At 35.9% G+C, this 17,500-nt stretch overlaps 3 protein-coding genes across 5 annotated transcripts in view; all 3 read left to right on the forward strand.

Moving 5' to 3' along the window:
• LOC143021323 (gamma-glutamyl hydrolase-like) overlaps positions 1–17,500 on the forward strand; it is a 511,265-nt gene that overhangs the window by 8,071 nt on the left and 485,694 nt on the right. The window lies entirely within an intron of this gene.
• LOC143021662 (uncharacterized) lies at positions 9,812–11,545 on the forward strand. The gene is made up of 2 exons (XM_076179273.1): positions 9,812–10,974; positions 11,224–11,545. Exons 1-2 carry the CDS (start codon positions 9,812–9,814, stop codon positions 11,543–11,545), a joined length of 1,485 nt encoding a protein of 494 aa, XP_076035388.1.
• On the forward strand, positions 11,694–12,443 carry LOC143021663 (ATP-dependent DNA helicase Pif1-like). The gene has a single exon (XM_076179274.1). It carries the CDS (start codon positions 11,694–11,696, stop codon positions 12,441–12,443), a length of 750 nt encoding a protein of 249 aa, XP_076035389.1.

The raw sequence follows: 17,500 nt of genomic DNA on the forward strand, positions 1-17,500 counted from the left end.
CAAATAGCGATCACAACTTAGTTAGATTCAAACTACTAAACAATTTTAGAATAAATACTTGTGTTTCTAAAATACCCGATTTCAATAAAGCTCAGTTCATAGGACTACGTCAGGAGCTTCAGCTTACAGATTGAGAGGCAAAATTAAACGAAAGACCTGTAGATCAGATGTAGGAAATATTTCAAAATACGCTCACTAAGATGATTCAAACTTACATTCCTTTTAAGGACAGACGTCCCCCAAATCAGGCTCGCCCAAAGTGGCTCGACAAAGAAACTGAAAAAAGTATTGCTAAAAAGAGACAGGCTTATAAGAAATATAAGTGCTCGGGTGCATCTAATGACTATGAAACTTATGTATCAATACAGAGAGATTTAAAAAGGACAATAAGAAAAAGAAAACGACAATACGAAATGAACATCGCTGATAAATCCAAAGAGAATCCCAAAGAATTCTATAGTTACATTAGAGATAAAAAGGTTGTTAGGAATCACATTGGTCCACTATTATCTGCTGACGGTCAACTTGAATATTCAAATGAAGAAATGTGTAATATCTTAAACAATTATTTTAGCTCGGTATTCGTAAACGAAACACCTCAAAGTGAATTCCAAACTGAAACCTGTAAAAAGTCTGGGGTAAACTTACTCACTACGGTAAATATAACAAAAGAAAAAATTAAAAGGTGTATAGACAAACTCAAATTTAATAAAAGACCAGGGCCTGACGGTTGGCATCCAAGAATCTTAAAGGAAATGAAAAATTAGATTGTTGTTCCATTAGAAATTATTATTATTTTCAAGAAATCCATCATATCCGGAGATGTCCCAAGAGAATGGAAGCTAGCTAACGTTACTCCCATATTCAAAAAAGGTGACAAAAGAGAAACCAAATAACTATAGGCCTATAAGTTTGACTTCAATCGTAGGAAAAATAATGGAAACTATCATCAGAGATGCTATCGAACATCATTTAGAAAGTAACCGTTTGATAAATGATAGCCAGCATGGTTTCAGACGGAAACGTTCTTGCGTGACTAACTTACTCGAATTCTACAACACAGTTATCTCGAATTATGACAAAAGAAACAATATAGATTTAATACATCTAGACTTTGCAAAAGCTTTTGATACCGTCCCACACGAAAGACTACTTACTAAATTAGCTTTGCATGGAATAAGTAGTAACCTATTAGGTTGGACTAGTAATTGGATGAATGGTCGAAAACAGAGAGTTGTTTTAAATGGAAAAAACTTCTGGATGGAGAAGTGTTGCAAGTGGAGTTCCTCAGGGTTCCGTTCTTGGGCCACTTCTATTCATAGTATATATAAATGATATAGACCATGGACTAAAATCTACTGTTTCCAAATTTGCTGATGATACAAAACTGTGCGGAGTGGCAAATGATAACTCAAACCAATTAGATATTCAAGAAGATTTAGATAAATTACAGCAATGGTCTGAAAAGTGGCTAATGAAATTTAACACAAGTAAATGCAAGGTAATGCACATAGGTAAAAATATCAGTAAGTACGATTACAAGTTATTTGGAAATTCGTTAACAAAAGTGGATAGTGAAAAAGATCTCGGCGTAATTATCAGTAACGACCTCAAATCATCCAAGCAGTGTATTTCAGCCTCTGAGAAAGCAAATAAGATTCTGGGACTGATTGCGCGATCTTTTGATTTCAATAGTCCATCACTCATTAACAAGCTATATAAATCGTTAGTTCGTCCACATTTGGAATATGCTGTTTCCGTATGGTCACCGAATCTCATTAAAGACATTGACAGACTGGAAAAAGTACAACGGCGAGCCACAAAACTGATTCCAAATATCAAAAATAAGTCATACGAAAATCGACTAAAACACATGAATCTATTTTCCCTAAAAAAAACGTAGACTCAGAGGTGACTTGATACAGGTCTTTAAGATTTTAAAGGGAATTGACAACATCAAAAGTGACAAAATTTTCACATTGAATGAGAATCAGACAAGAATCAATGGTCTCAAACTGTCCGGAAATAGATTCAATTTGGAAGTAAGTAGAAACAACTTTGCCATTCGTGTAGTTAATGAATGGAATAAACTTCCTGCACAGGTAGTGCAATGTAGTTCAGTTCGAAGCTTTAAGAATCATTTAGATAAATACCTAAGTAAGATGGTGTAATGATTATAACTTATCTTATATTATTTGTTTTTGTTTTGTTATCATTTGTCTGTCTGATTTTCATTTATTATTAGTTATATGTCAATTTATTATTATTTACTATTTACCTGTTTGTTTATTATTCAACTATACCTATGCATTTATTTATGTATTTTATTTGTTATTTACATTATTATAGTTTTTATTTTATTGTTTTATTATTAATATGATTTTTTTTTCGCATCCGACCTAGATATGGATCAAAAGGTCTCCTGTCGGCATGCTCCGCCTTTGTAATCCTTTGTATTGTAATGTTGGTCCCACTCCCAGTTCTTTTTTATTATCATCTTCAGTGTGAATTTTGCATCCGTTGTTCCTCTCTGGGGTCTAAATCCATATTGTCCTTCTTCCAGCTTGTCTTCAACTATTATTCTTAATCTCTTCTCTAGTACTCTTTCATATATCTTCCCCACTTGTGACAGGAGTGATACTCCTCTATATTTCCTACATTCGGTGCGATCACCTTTCTTAAAAATTTTACAAATAATTGCCTTCCCCCAATCAGCTGGCACTCTACCTTCATTCCAGGCAACGTTAAAAACTTTGGTTTGCCACTTAACTATATCTTTATTTCCCTTCAGTAGTTCGACTGGTATAGTATCACTTCCATGGCTTTTTCCATTTTTAATAGCTTTCATAGCATCTTTAATTTCATTTGTTGTTATCATACTATTTTGTTCTGTTCTCTGAATAACTTCTTCATCTGTTGGTCTCTCCACTTCTGCTGGATTTAGAAGCTCTGAGAAGTTGTTCCTTCCATCTCTCGTCCACTTCGCCTTCCTCTGTGAGTAGTTTCCCTTCCTTATTTTTAATTGTATTCACCCCACTTTCTTCTTTCCTTTTGTAACTTTTAGCTATACTGTATACAAGTTTCTTTGTGCCCTGTATGTCCTTTTCCAGTTCTTTTCCTAACCTCTCACATGTCTCTCTCTTAGTTCTTGTTTTTACTCTCTCAGCTTCATTTCTTACTGCTTCGTATTCTCTTCTGTTCTCAGGATTTCTTCTCTTCATCCACTTTCTGAAAGCAACATTTTTGTTCTTAACAGCTTCTCTGACTTCTTCTGTCCACCAAACTGTTTTCTTTTTCTTTCCTCCACTAACTCGCTTTGTTCCTATCACCTCTCTTGCGATTTGGATAATTTTTTCTTTCATATTCCCCCACTCTTTCTCTATATCTTCTGTTTCTTGATGTCCTTCAGGTCTAGCTTCATAAACCTTCTCTCTGTATTGTTTTTCAATTTCTTGTTCTTTCAGTCTTTCTATTTTTATTCTTTCTCTTACAAGCTTTTTCAATGGCTTTAACTTTTTTATTCTCATTTTTGCTAAAACCAAGCGGTGGTCAGAATCTAGTGATACAGAAGGAATACTTTTCACATCTCTAAAGATATTTTTGTTGTTAGTTAAGATCAGATCTATCATTGACTTCTCTACATAATCTCCTCTTTCAGAATTCCACCTGTACCAGCTCCATTTATGGGTGTCTCTGTGCTTTAAAAATGTATTCATAATAGCCAAGCTGTTTCTAATACAGAAGTGTATCAGATATTCACCTTCACCATTCACCTCACCTATTCCAAATGCACCCATCACACTTTCTATATTGTTTCTCTTATTTCCAACATGGGCATTCAGGTCTCCCAGTACGATCTTGTCTACATCCTCAATTTTGTCCATGGTATCCTGTGATTTCTGATAAAAGAATTCTTTTCCTTCTTGGGGTCTTCCTTGTTGTGGTGCGTATACTTGTATTAATGAGACTTTACTTGTACTTAATTGAAGTGTCATACCCAATATTCTCTCATTAACATAAACTATCTTACCCACTCTATCTGCAAAGTTTGGTGCAAGGATAAATGCTACTCCATACTTTCTTTCATAGTTCATTCCTTTATAAAATAGATGAAAATCATTGTGTATCTTCTTCATACCCTCTCCAACTAACCTGGTTTCACATATCCCCATGATGTCTAGATTTCTCTCCATCATTAGTTCCACAACCTCCAACAATTTACCATTCAATGTAGATGCATTGATTGTACCTAATCTTATATTCCTAAGAGACTGTCCATTATCATTTCGAGTTCGTTGCCGTAAGTTCCGTCCGCTCCGAGGCATCACTTGTGTTTCTTGAGCAAGAGTATCAAAACCACCGGCTTGCTAAGCCTGTCGTGGTCCTCGAGACTGCTAACTAGTTCCACCAAGGCGTCTATTGCTCCCCGAAGGTTACAGATCTGCTTTAATTAGATCCGACTAGACACCAAGTAGGTTAAGCCACTGCACCTCAACAAGGTTACACAGCCTCTTGTTCTAGAAGATGAAAGCTCTAGAACCGCAGTGGATATATATATATATATATATATATATATATATATATATATATATATATATGTATATATATATACATATATATATATATATATATATATATATATATACATGTATATATACATACATACATACATACATTATATATATATATATATATATATATATATATATATATATATATATATGTATATATATATTATATATATATATATATATATATATATATATGCTAATAAGAACACGGGTACGTGTGTTCACTTATGCAAAGCAGACCACTTAGAAAAAATAAACTAACGAACCAGAGCGCTTTCGTATATTACATCTTCAGTGCAAAAAGTACATAGTTAAACAGAAATACATAGTTTATATATAGATGAAGAAGGAACAAGGACAATTTACATATGAGGAGAGGACGTTTACCCCCTTGAAAGCTGTAGGTCAGGTCGCAAGGGTCATTCGTCCCATTTATGAGGGAGGGGCGACATCAGGTCATAGACGTAGGGTTACATTTTACCTTATGATATTTTGATCACTGGTGGTATGGATCAAACTGCGTTCTATTAAGGTTCTTCTTATTATGTTATTGGTGTGATAGATGGCATGGGCATTACTCCAATCAACAGGATGATTATTCAATTCAACAAGGAAATTTAATTTGGTAAAAAAAAAAAAAAAAATCATGCGCATTTTTATCATCTAGCCAAAGACAAAATGTCATCAATATACCTAAGCCAACGGATGTTAGAAGGGAAGATTTTGTGCAATATTCTATTTTCGAAAAATTCCATGTATAAATTACTCAAAACTGGGGATAAAGGGTTTCCCATACTCATGCCGTATTTTTTGTATGTGAGTAAATTTTAATTAGACCATACATATATGGCAAAGGAGGGCTAATTGAAATGAATTTCTGCATGAAAGATTGAAAGTTTCAATTCAATGATAATTTCTATGCCCAAGAATTCAGTATGAGTATGGGAAACCCTTTATCCTCAGTTTTGAGTAATTTATACATGGAATTTTTCGAAACTAAATTATTGCGCAAAGTCTTCCCTCCTAACACCCCTTGGTTTAGGTACAATGATGATATTTTATGTCTTTAGCCACGAGATAAATATATGCATGATTTTTAACCAAATTAAATTCCCTTATTGATTCCATTAAATTTACTTTAGAAATTGAGTAAAATGGTACCTTACCTCTCTTAGATTGCACTAACCTACGTCATGACAACAGCCTTAAATCTAAAGTATATCGAAAACCAACCAATGTAAGCTCATATATTAATTATTCATCTTCTCATCAAAATAGAGTTAAACTTTCAGTCGTCTCTTTTATGTTTCTTAGAGCTTTTCGTATCAGTAGTCCTGAATTCATTGATGAAGAAATCAGAAATATATTTAACATTGGGCTAAAATTAAAAGACCATAAAAAACTTTAATGTTGCTTATAATTTTTCAGGGAAATAATTTTTAACTTTCCAACCGAAATCATCTTTTAGTTATCATAATGTTTTAATTTTGCCATTTCAAGAATTTTTTTTTAAGTGCCACCGAATTATAAAGATATTCAACGTAAGGGTAATTTTTAAGAATTATAGTTCAATAAAACATATGCTCATCAACAATAGTATTGAAATTAAAAAAGGATGCATTTATAAAATTCCTTGCAAAACGTGTAATCAGTTTTACATAGGTGAAACTGCCAAACACTTAAAAATCAGAATTGAACAAAATAAGAATAATATTAGGGATGGCAATAACTCTAGTGGAATCTTCAAACATGTTGAATAAAATAATCATTCTGTTGATTGAGGTAATGTCCATGACATGTATCACACCAATAACATAATAGTAAGAAACTTAATAAAGTGTAATTTGATCCATACTATCAGTGATCAAAATACAAACTCACACAAAGGCTTATACAAACTTGACAATTTTATCTGCCAAGAAATAAGCAAAAGAATCATAAGGTAAAGTATAACCTTGCGACTGTGAACTGATGTCGCCCCTACCTCATTAGTGAGACGTGTGTGTATATATATATATATATATATATATATATATATATATATATATATATATATATATATATATAGCGCTGGGAGCATTCCTCGATTTTGGGTAGTGCGTTAGCGTTCCTGCGTTCCTCTGACTGCTGTTACTGCGTTCCTGGAATAGCATTTCTCAAATGTTTTCGCTCGGCGCGTTCCTGTGTTCTTGCGTTCATACGGTAGCACTCCCAAATTATTAAAACATCTTACAAAAAAGTAGTGAGTTGCTAAAAATAAATAAATAAATAAACGCTGTGGTCTTCAAAATCACTACTGTGCGAATAAAATAAATAAAAAAAACTTTCGCAACTGAAAAATAGAACAAAATACAAGTTAAATAATGCATAAGAGCTTCATACATTAAAACGTATGTATATTTCAGACAACTAGACAAATTACATATATATATATATATATACATACATATATATGTATATATATATACATATATATATACATATATATATATATGTATATATATATATATATATATATATAAAGTTTTTAAAGAAGTAAAATTACTGCTCCTCCTACTCTTCTTCCTTTTCCTTGCCCTGCTCCTGCTCCTACACCTCCTTTTACCCAAGGATGTTAACCCTCACAAATACCAATTGCTCCACAGCAGCCGAGATAGGAAGAGGAATATTGCATTTTTAAAAGAGATTCAGCCAGCAGTCACTGTAGTGGGTGGGGAAAAGGTCGTGGCTGAGGGGGACGCTCACCATCGCTCTCTTCCGGGGTCTTGGTGACCGTCTCTTCCACCTCCTCCCGCCGCCTCACCTCCGGCACTGCGGCAGTGGAGTGAAGCAGGTGAAACTTGTCCACCTCCCCTCTGCCTCACCTCAGACTGCCTCTCCTCAGCGTCCACCATCTTCATCATGTTCTAAAAAAAAAAAAAAAAAAAAAAAAAAATAATAATAATAATAATAATAATAATAACAATAATAATAATAATAATAATAACAATAATAATAATAATAACAATAATAATAATAATGATAATAATAATAATAATAATAATAATAATAATAATAATAATAATAATAATAATTAATAAATCAATAAATAAATAAATAAATAAATAAAATGAAATAAAATAAATAAACAAATAAATTATACTAAGTAAAAATATTTGTCTTCCGAAAATTTTCTTTTCCTTCGGCCAGCGATGCTTGGGGCAAATCGGTTACATCGCCCGGTCGCCTGGCAGGCATAAGTGTTTATTCGCGTTCTGTGTTTAGGACGCTTTTTGCCCGAGTCATCGAGGTTAAAGGTGCAGAGAAATCTTCATTTTTGGAAATGGATTACGCAGAAAAAAAATGACCAAAGCTTTTCTGAACGAAAACAAAAAACGAATGGGTGAATTGAGGCGTGAACATGCTTCGAGTTTTCCAAATTTATACGGCAATACCAATACATTTTCAGTGAGAGAATCAATAAAGTTGTTCCATCGAAAACTATTAACATTTAGTAAGAGATTGAAAGAAGATAAAAATTACAAATATAGCGACGAAATATTTTAGTCTCTCGAAGCATTTGATGGGGAAATTTCACAAGAGAGTTTGTGTGCGCTTGAAAAGCATTACTTCGCAGGGTACAAAAGTTTTACGAAAAAGGGTGTTAAATCGGATCACACAGATTATCAAAAGTATTATCTTGAAAGAACTTTTAGAGCCCAGAGGCGAATAGATCGAGTTAACAAGTACGTTATTAAAAAAGTAAGAGATCAAATTAGTAAAAGCACTGACACGAAAGTGGAAGAAAACGTCAACGTAATTCAAGAAGCGAAAGATTTAATAATTAAGAAACGTATTGAAGACAAGAAAGAACGACTAAAGAAAATTGAAATGGTTCGTATTCAAAAAGAGGACCGTAAAAAAGCCGAGGAAGAGGAACGAACAAGGAAGAAGGAAGCCAGAAAGGAACGGAGAGAGGCTAAAGCAAAATCTTTAACGGTTCGCAAAATTTTGAAACAAGAAAAGCAAGCTAAATATATATATATATATATATATATATATATATATATATATATATATATTGCTTAGTGGAAAAAAGGAATTAAAAAAATCCAAAGGGGGTATTTTAAATGGGGGTTTAACATCAGTACAAACCGCCTATATAGATGACTTGCGAGAACAACGTAACAAACTCAATAAAAAAATATATATATATTTGTGGAGTCGTTAGAGAGGTTATCCACGGTTTACATAGGCTCTTTACGAGAGACTGATAAGAAAGGGGTTCCACTTCATTCGATCGGTGAAATTGGAACATTCAGATGTAAGTTTTGTCAAGCATTACTATGGGAAAAAGAACGTAGAACCATATGTTGTAATGTGGGACAAACACCAATGCTTTTAGCGACGAAACTCAACGGCGATCTTGAGGCTTTATATAACGGAACGTCCCCTTTATCGAATCGCTTTCTAAAGAATTTAGTCGGACGTCATTTAAAACCTCAGGAACACTTCAAAACAAGCAAGAAAGTTCGTTATGTTACAAGATTCAAGGAAAAGTGTATCATAAAATCGGAATTCTAAAACCAGAATTAATTGCTGGTAAAGAAAAGCCGTTCTGGAAGTCTGATAATTAATTTTTGGATCTTTACTTCTACCACGATAAGAAACAAAAATTAAAGTTACGTGTTCAGAGGATGTGCGATTTTTTTTTTACCCACACAGAGATAAATTACAGAAAGAGAGTAAAAAGCGTCGAGAAAGAGAGGAAAATGAAGTTGCGAAAAACGAAACTATAATAAGTCAATTGTATGATTATTTAGTGGTTAACAATATATGTCTCTCGGGCATGCTCAAAGAAGTTGAATCTTCAAGACAATTGATCGACGATTACGTTAAAAAGACCGATAAAATTCCTGAAATGTCCATAACGCTAAAAACAGCCGAAGGCATCAATACGAGAGAGCATAAAGGGGTTTACCATTTACCCACGTCTTCCTCACAAGTTGGAGGGATAGTTGATTTGAGTCCAGAGAAAGACCCCCTTCAGATAATAATAAGTTCCCCTGCAGCGAACACGAAATTTCCTAACAAAATATTGGACCATAACAATTACTTTTATGACATATTCCAATATCCTTTACTCATTCCCAACGGCGACATAGGGTACTCTTACAAAATGACCAAAAAATGTCAACCTGGGAAAAAAAGAGGGGAAATATAACCGACTTTCACCAGCTATGTTTTATTCATCACTTTACATGGAAAGAGAAGGCGTTTTCAACTACATAACCAAAGGTAAAAGGCTGTTTCAGCAATTTGCAGTAGACAATTTCGTGAAGGTTGAATCTAACAAATTGTCGTTTCTGGAACTTCATCAGAATCAAATACGCAAAGATAGGGCGGACATATTGAACGTTACGAACAAGAATAACATTGGACAAAGAGTCGTGTTGCCTCCCACCTTTGTTGGTGGACCTCGATACATGAAGCAACGACAACAAGACGCTCTCGCATACGTCTCTTATTATGGCTCTCCAGACTATTTCATAACTTTTACTATGAATCCAAATTGGAGTGAGTTACGCAAGGGGATGAACAAAACAGGTTCCACTGAAACAAAATCGTGTGACCGCCCAGATTTAGTAAGTAGGATATTTAAGTTGAAAGTTGATAGCCTAATAGAAGATTTGACACACAAACATATTTTTGGTCGTGTTAAAGAATATCTGTATAGCATAGAGTGGCAAAAACGTGGACTTCCTCACGTGCACGTATTGTTGTGGATGGAAGAACGCGTAACCGCGGATATAGTTTCTCAATTGATCTCAGCAGAAATTCCCGACAAGGAAAAAGAACCAAGACTTTACCATGTTGTCACAAAGTGTATGATTCATGGGCCATGTAAAGGCTACGATGAATCACACCTTTGTTGTCAGGGCAAACATTCGAGAGCACAAAAATGTGGAAAAGGTTTCCCTAAGACTTGCAGAAATGATTTATTGTTTGGAAACAATGGATACCCAGAATACAAAAGAAGATCGGTTGGAGAAGGAGGTAATTCTCTCGAAATAAAAATTAAAGGTGAGAAAAAAACTATAGACAATTCATGGGTGGTGCCATATAACGCGTATTTGTGTTTGAAGTATAATGCTCATATAAACGTTGAATGCTCAAACTCAATCAAATGCATCGCTTACGTTACTAAATACGTGAACAAGGGTTGCGATCGCATTCTTTTCACTAAAACGTCCGACAACGGAGATGTAAACGAGGTTGAAAATGATCAAGAAGCAAGATTTGTAAATCCTAACGAAGCTACTTGGAAAATATTCAAATTCGAGATTCATAAAAATTATCCTCCTGTGACAACACTCGATTTACATTTGGAAGGAGAAAATGAGGTGTTTTACAATGATAACACGTCAGAAGAAAAGATAAAGAAGAAAACGAATAAAGACACGCAGTTGACTGCGTTTTTCAAATTGTGTTCAAATAATAGCTTCGCTGCAGATCTACACTGCCACGAGGTGCCGCGCCATTTCATTTACAACGCCAACACTTCAAGTTGGGAAGAACGAAAAGGCCGTACCTTCTCGCTGGGGCGTATTCATGCGGTGACCACCAAGACAGTAGTTGTTTTACTTGAGGCTCCTGCTTACTCATAAACCAGGTCCTACGTCATACGAAGATCTTCGCACAAAGCTGTCAAAGCTTTGGGTCTCTTAGCTGATGAAGAAACATGGAAAAATACAATTTTGGAGATAATCAACCACACGAACGATAGGAAACAACTTCGAGAGACATATGCAAGCATGTTGGTATTTTCGGATTTTGAAGATCAATCAGGGATCTGGGAAGAAACCAAAGATTTGTTCGCCAGTGACTATCTGCACATCAAGAACTTAACTGAATGCAATGATGAAATATATTTGGACACATTAGATGACATTCAAAAACACGTGTGGAATTGTGGAGAGGGGAAGCATCACTGAATATGGGTTGCCTCCTTCGAGGGACGGGAAAAAGACTTCAAATGTCGTTCGAAGAGAGAGGTCTTATAACAAAGAAAAGTTGAAGGAGGAAGTTGCACAGAAAGAATTACTTTTGAACGATAAGCAAAAACAAGTGTACGATGCAGTGATGTACCCAGTGCATTTTGGACATCGGTACAAGAACAATGGAATCTTTGTGAATGCTGCAGGGGGCACTGGTAAATCCTTCGTTTGGAACATGTTGTTGGACTCGGTACGTTCTCAGGGCAAGATAGCTTTGGCGGTAGCCTCTTCGGGTATTGCAGCTACAGTTCTTAAGGGAGGAAGAACTGCTCATAACATATTCAAGATTCCGCTAATGGAATATAACGAAGTCAGGTCATGTAGCATTAAGAAAAACTCAGAACTTGCAAAGTTATTAGAATTAACATCTTTGATCGTGTGGGATGAGATAGTGATGGCAAATAAAAACACGTTGACCGCACTTGATATTACGTTACGAGATGTTCTCGAGAACGAAAAGTTTATGGGAGGTAAGGTGTTTGTTTGCGCAGGGGATTTCAGACAAATTCTCCCTGTTATCCGAGGCGGTGGAAAGAACGAGGAACTCGAACATTGCATCAAGTCAAGTTATATGTGGAACGATCTGACAAAGTTAGACTTGACAGAAAATGTACGTCTGAAGAAGGATGACACAAAAAACATTCTATTTGCTCAGAAATTATTACAATTGGGATCTCAAAGTGAGGGTCCCGTTGAATTCGACGAAGACTTTGGTGTAAGAGTCAAATCTCGCCAAGAGTTGGTTGATAAAGTTTATGATGACATAGAAAATAACCACCTGAACGCGTCGTATTTTGAAAAACGAATGATGATGTCGACAACATCAATCAGATGATTCACGAGAAACTAAAAGAGAAGGAAGTCGTTGACAATAGTGTTGATGTTGCAATCGAAGAAGGAACGGATATACAGACTTCAGTTTTCAACGTCATGACAAGCCCATCCCTTCCGCCTCATCAGCTTCCGGGTACCTGAGATCTGTGTAGACTTTAAAAATATATTTGACCTCTCTATCAATATGCTCCTCACTGCATACCCGGAGGTCAAATATATTTTTAAAGTCTTCACAGATCTCAGGTACCCGGAAGGATTGTTTCACAGCTTGAGAAAAATAGCACTCAGAACATTGGATAAATAGGATGAGGTTAAGGAAGATAAGGAAGGTGACTTCATTGTGGTTCCCAGTTCCAAACACACGGAAGAATTAGGACACCTACTACGCAACACAGGATTGAAGATTGCCAGCTCATCCAGCATGAAAATTGGCGAAATAGTGAGAGGTAAGGAGAGAAAAGACAACATCACTAATAGCGTGGTATACAAAATACCATGTAGCAGCTGTGAACTGAGCTACTTTGGAGAAACTGGGAGAGGTCTACGCAAGCGAACATACGAACACAAAAAAGACCTAAAAGCCCACCGCACTTCAAACGCATTGGTGGTTCATGTGGACCAACTTGGACACCTTCCCAACTGGAGCGGGGTAGAGATTTTACAACAGGGGTTAGAAAAGAAAAAGAGGAAACTAGTTGAGGCAGCATATATAGCATCTCAGCCTTGCCTTAATCACAGGGACGGATTCATCAAACTGTCTCAAATGTCCGGACGACTCATCCGCCGGGAGATAAGGAAACAAGCGGACTCGAGTGGCGTGGGTTAGCAGGAACCCGGACATGAACGCGTGTATATATATGTTGATTTTATGCTTATGTACTCATACTCTGAAGAAGTCCTGTTAAGGACGAAACGTCAGTAAATTTACACTCCAACATTACTCGGTGTTTATCTCACCACCCTTCCACTCATTCTGTCGTCCTTCTGTCCAATATATATATATATATATATATATATATATGTATATATCTATATTAAAATATATATATATATACAGTATGTATATATATATACATATATATACACTATATATATATATATAATACAGATATATATATATATATATATATATATATATATATATATATATATATATTTTTATACAAGGATGTACGAACGGTTAGCGAGAATGAGTGATGATGAGTGTTGAGGACTGTTTTTGCCAAAATGCATAATTTTATATAAAAAATTAGCATATGTTTGCATTATTTCACCTATTTTCTTTAAAATGTGTGATTTCTATGTAATTTGATCAAAGAGAGGTTACGTTTTTATCCTCTACAAAATTACCAACCACATACCGTCCGGCTCACTAATTACCGACCTCAACCAAACAATGATAGGTTTTGCTCCAATGCACAATTTTATATAAAAAAATTAGCATATGGTTGTATTATTTGACCTATTTTCTTTAAAATGTGTGATTTCCATGTAATTTGATCAAAGAAAAGTTACGTTTTTATCCTGTGCAAAATTACTGACAACAGCTATGAATAACATCCCCTGGCAAACATATAAACGAAATTGTCGGGGAAACCTATAACTTGCTAAGATCAATAAAAGTGTCTTTTACTTACTTGGACGAAGAAATGGTAAAGAAAATATTAGTCACATTGATAAGGCTCAAATTGAAGTATGCAGCGACACTATGGTCTCCCATTACTAAAAAGAATATAATGAAAATTTAGAGAATCCAGAGAGCAATAACGAAGATGCCCACAACACTATCAAAAATATCATATGAAGATTGTCAAAAAGGAGTTACCGGCTCTGGGACAAAGGAGAGAAATCTAGAGAATTATGAAATGTGTAGAAATCCTTGATACAAACGACTTACTAAATTGGGATAAGAGAAACACGAGAGGACATGGAAAGAAATTCAAGAAGGACAGTTATAGAAGAGACTTGAAAAAAAGCTTTCTCCACAGAGTGGTGGATGTATGGAACATGCTAGTTGAAACAATAGTGTGTGCAAAAACAATACAAGAATTTAAGGGCAAATTAATCATAGCGAGATGCAAATATGGGACACTAATAGCGTAGCTCCCCTTCCCATAAGATGCAACTAGATAAATACATTCAAACTCCTGTCTTCCTCTCTTATGATTCATGTTTCTGCCCCATACAGTGCTGTCGGCGTTATCACTCCTTCATACAATCTTCTCTTAGCATCCATTTCCAAATAACTATTTCTCATTACACTTTTTAATCTCCCAAGGCATTTACTTGATTCTCTCAGTTTACATTCCACCTCCACTCCTCCCTTTCCCACCACATTCGCACCCTAGTATCTAAAGCTATCCACTTCCTCCAGTCTCTCTTCCTTAATACTCCCTTTCAGTTTGCTGCCACATTCTCCCCTTGTACATCTCATCACCTTACTTTTACCTACATTTATCTTCAATTTCCTTCATTTGTACACCTTCCCAAACTGTGTCACTAACTTCTTCCTCAATCTCTCGTCTGATCCTGCTGCAAGCGCAGTGTTGTCAGCAAACGACAACTAGCTTATCTCCCACTTTTCCCGATTTTCTTTAACCATCTACAATCCCCTGCCCATTACCCTTGCGTTTACCTCTCGTACCACCCTATCTATGCATAAATTCAACAGCCAAGGCGACATAGGCATCCCTGACGAAGTCCCACCTTTACCTCAAACCACTCACTTTCTCCATTTCCAATTCTAACCCACGCTCTACTACTCTCGTAAAGACTCTTGACTGACCTTAAAAGCTTTCCTCTTATCCTATGTACCTACAGTCCTCGCACAGTGCTTCTCTGTCTACCCTGTCATAAGCCTTTTCCAAATCCATAAAGGCCGAAATAACATCCTTATCTTATCCTAAAGCCTTCTCACATATCTGCCTTACCAAAAAATCTGATCCACGCAACCCCTACTATCCTGAGCTTACACTGTTCCTCACTAATTACTCCCTCTGTTTCTCTCCTAAACCTCTTAATGAAGACCCTCCCAAAAGCCTTCCCAACTACACTCAACAAACTGATTCCTCTGAAACTACTACACTCACACTTGTCCCCTTTTCCCTTGCAAAGTGGAACTATACAGGGACTCCTCCAGTCCTCATGCAGTTTATCCTCTTTTAGACAAGTATTAGACAACCTCACTAGCCTGTCCACCATCACTGTACCTCCCTTTTTTGACACTGCATGGCCCATCCAACCCAGGTGCCTTTCCTGCTCTCATAATTCTAATAACTGTTTTCACCTCATCACAAACCAGCACAATAATGAAATTATATGAACATAAGAACATAATAATGAAGGAGACTGTAAGAGACCATGAGGCCAACACTAGGCAGCTCCGTATCCATCACCACTTGGCATCCCCATCCGCAAAGTTGTCTAATAGTTTCTTAAAACAACTGATAGTATCAGCGCTTGCTACATGGTTACTAAGTTTATTTCATTCGCCGACCACCCTATTAGTAAACAATTTCTTCCCTATTTCCTTATTAAATCTAAATTTGTCCAGTTTATAACCATTACTGCGAGTCCTGTCCTGTTGTTTTAATATGATGACTTTGTTTTCATTACCCTTGTTCAAGCCTTTGTTCTACTTGAACACCTCTATTAGATCCCCCCCCACTCTGCGTCTTTCCAGAGAGTGTAAGTTAAGGCGCCTAAGCCTCTCTTCGTAATGCAAATTTCTGATTCCATGCATCATTTTGGTCATTCTTCTCTGTACTAATTCTAGTGAATTGATGTCCATTCTGTAGGACGGAGACCAAAACTGTACCGCATAGTCAAGGAGGGGTCTAACTGTTGCTAGATAGATTTTAATAATTACCTCTGCACTTCTATTCGTTACCGTCCTAGCAATGAAACCTAATGCTCTGTTAGCTTTATTCCTGGCGCTAATGCACTGCTTCCTGGTTTTAAGGTCCGGACTCACTAGAACTCCCAAGTCTCTCTCGCACTCAGTTTTCTCTAAAAGTGTGTTATCTAAGCTATATCTATTTTTGGGGTTGTGTAGCCCTACGTTTAACACGCTACACTTAGAGATATTGAAGTTGATTTCCATTTCACCGACCATGTAAACAATTTGTTAAGATCATCCTGCAGAATCTCTGCGTCGTCTCCTGACCTAATTAGGCGTCCTATTTTAGTGTCGTCCATAAACTTACTAATATCACTATATATCCCATCGTCTAAGTCGTTTATGTACATAATGAACAACAAGGGACCCAAAACCGAGCCGTGGGGGATCCCACTTGTGACATTGCCCCACCTAGATTTTATTCCATTTATGGTTACCCACTGTTTTTTGTTACTAATCCAAGTTTTAATCCATTCTAACACTTTTCCTCCTATGCCATGGGCTTAGATTTTATTTAGTAGTCACTGGTGTGGAACCTTGTCGAACGCTTTGCTAAAGTCAAGGTAAATCACATCGTAATTTTCATTGTTATATGACGCCTTATATACTTTAGTGTAAAAGGATAGAAGATTAGTCACGCATGACCTACCCTTGGAGAAACCATGCTGTGAATCACGAATTAAATTATGTCTTTGGATGTGTTCTCTAAGTCTATTTACTATTACAGATTCAAGCATTTTTCCTATAACTGATGTCAAACTGATTGGCCTGTAGATGCGTATAGACGATCTATCTCCCTTCTTAAAAACAGGCACAACGTTTGCTTGCCTTCAAGTAGTAGGCACAAAACCAGTGTCTACTGATTTATTAAATATTTCAGTTAACTGGTCGCAGATTTCAGATTTACACTCCTGTAGCATTCTCGGAAAAATTTCGTCTGGACCCGGGGATTTTGTAGCTATAAATCTTTCAATCTGCTTGACTACTTCTTCTTTGATAATGCTGATATTAGATAGACTATTTTCTTCATCCCCTCTGAAAATCGGATCGCAGTCAGGTACTTTATTTAACCTCTCATTGGTAAACATGACATTTTCATCGTTTATAATTGGTCCTATTATTTCTTTATTTTGTGTTCTATAGAGATGAAAGAAACCATT

Source organism: Oratosquilla oratoria, chromosome 42 (genome assembly GCF_046742065.1).
Source record: "Oratosquilla oratoria isolate Oo_2021 chromosome 42, ASM4674206v1, whole genome shotgun sequence".
NCBI lineage: Eukaryota > Metazoa > Arthropoda > Malacostraca > Stomatopoda > Squillidae > Oratosquilla > Oratosquilla oratoria.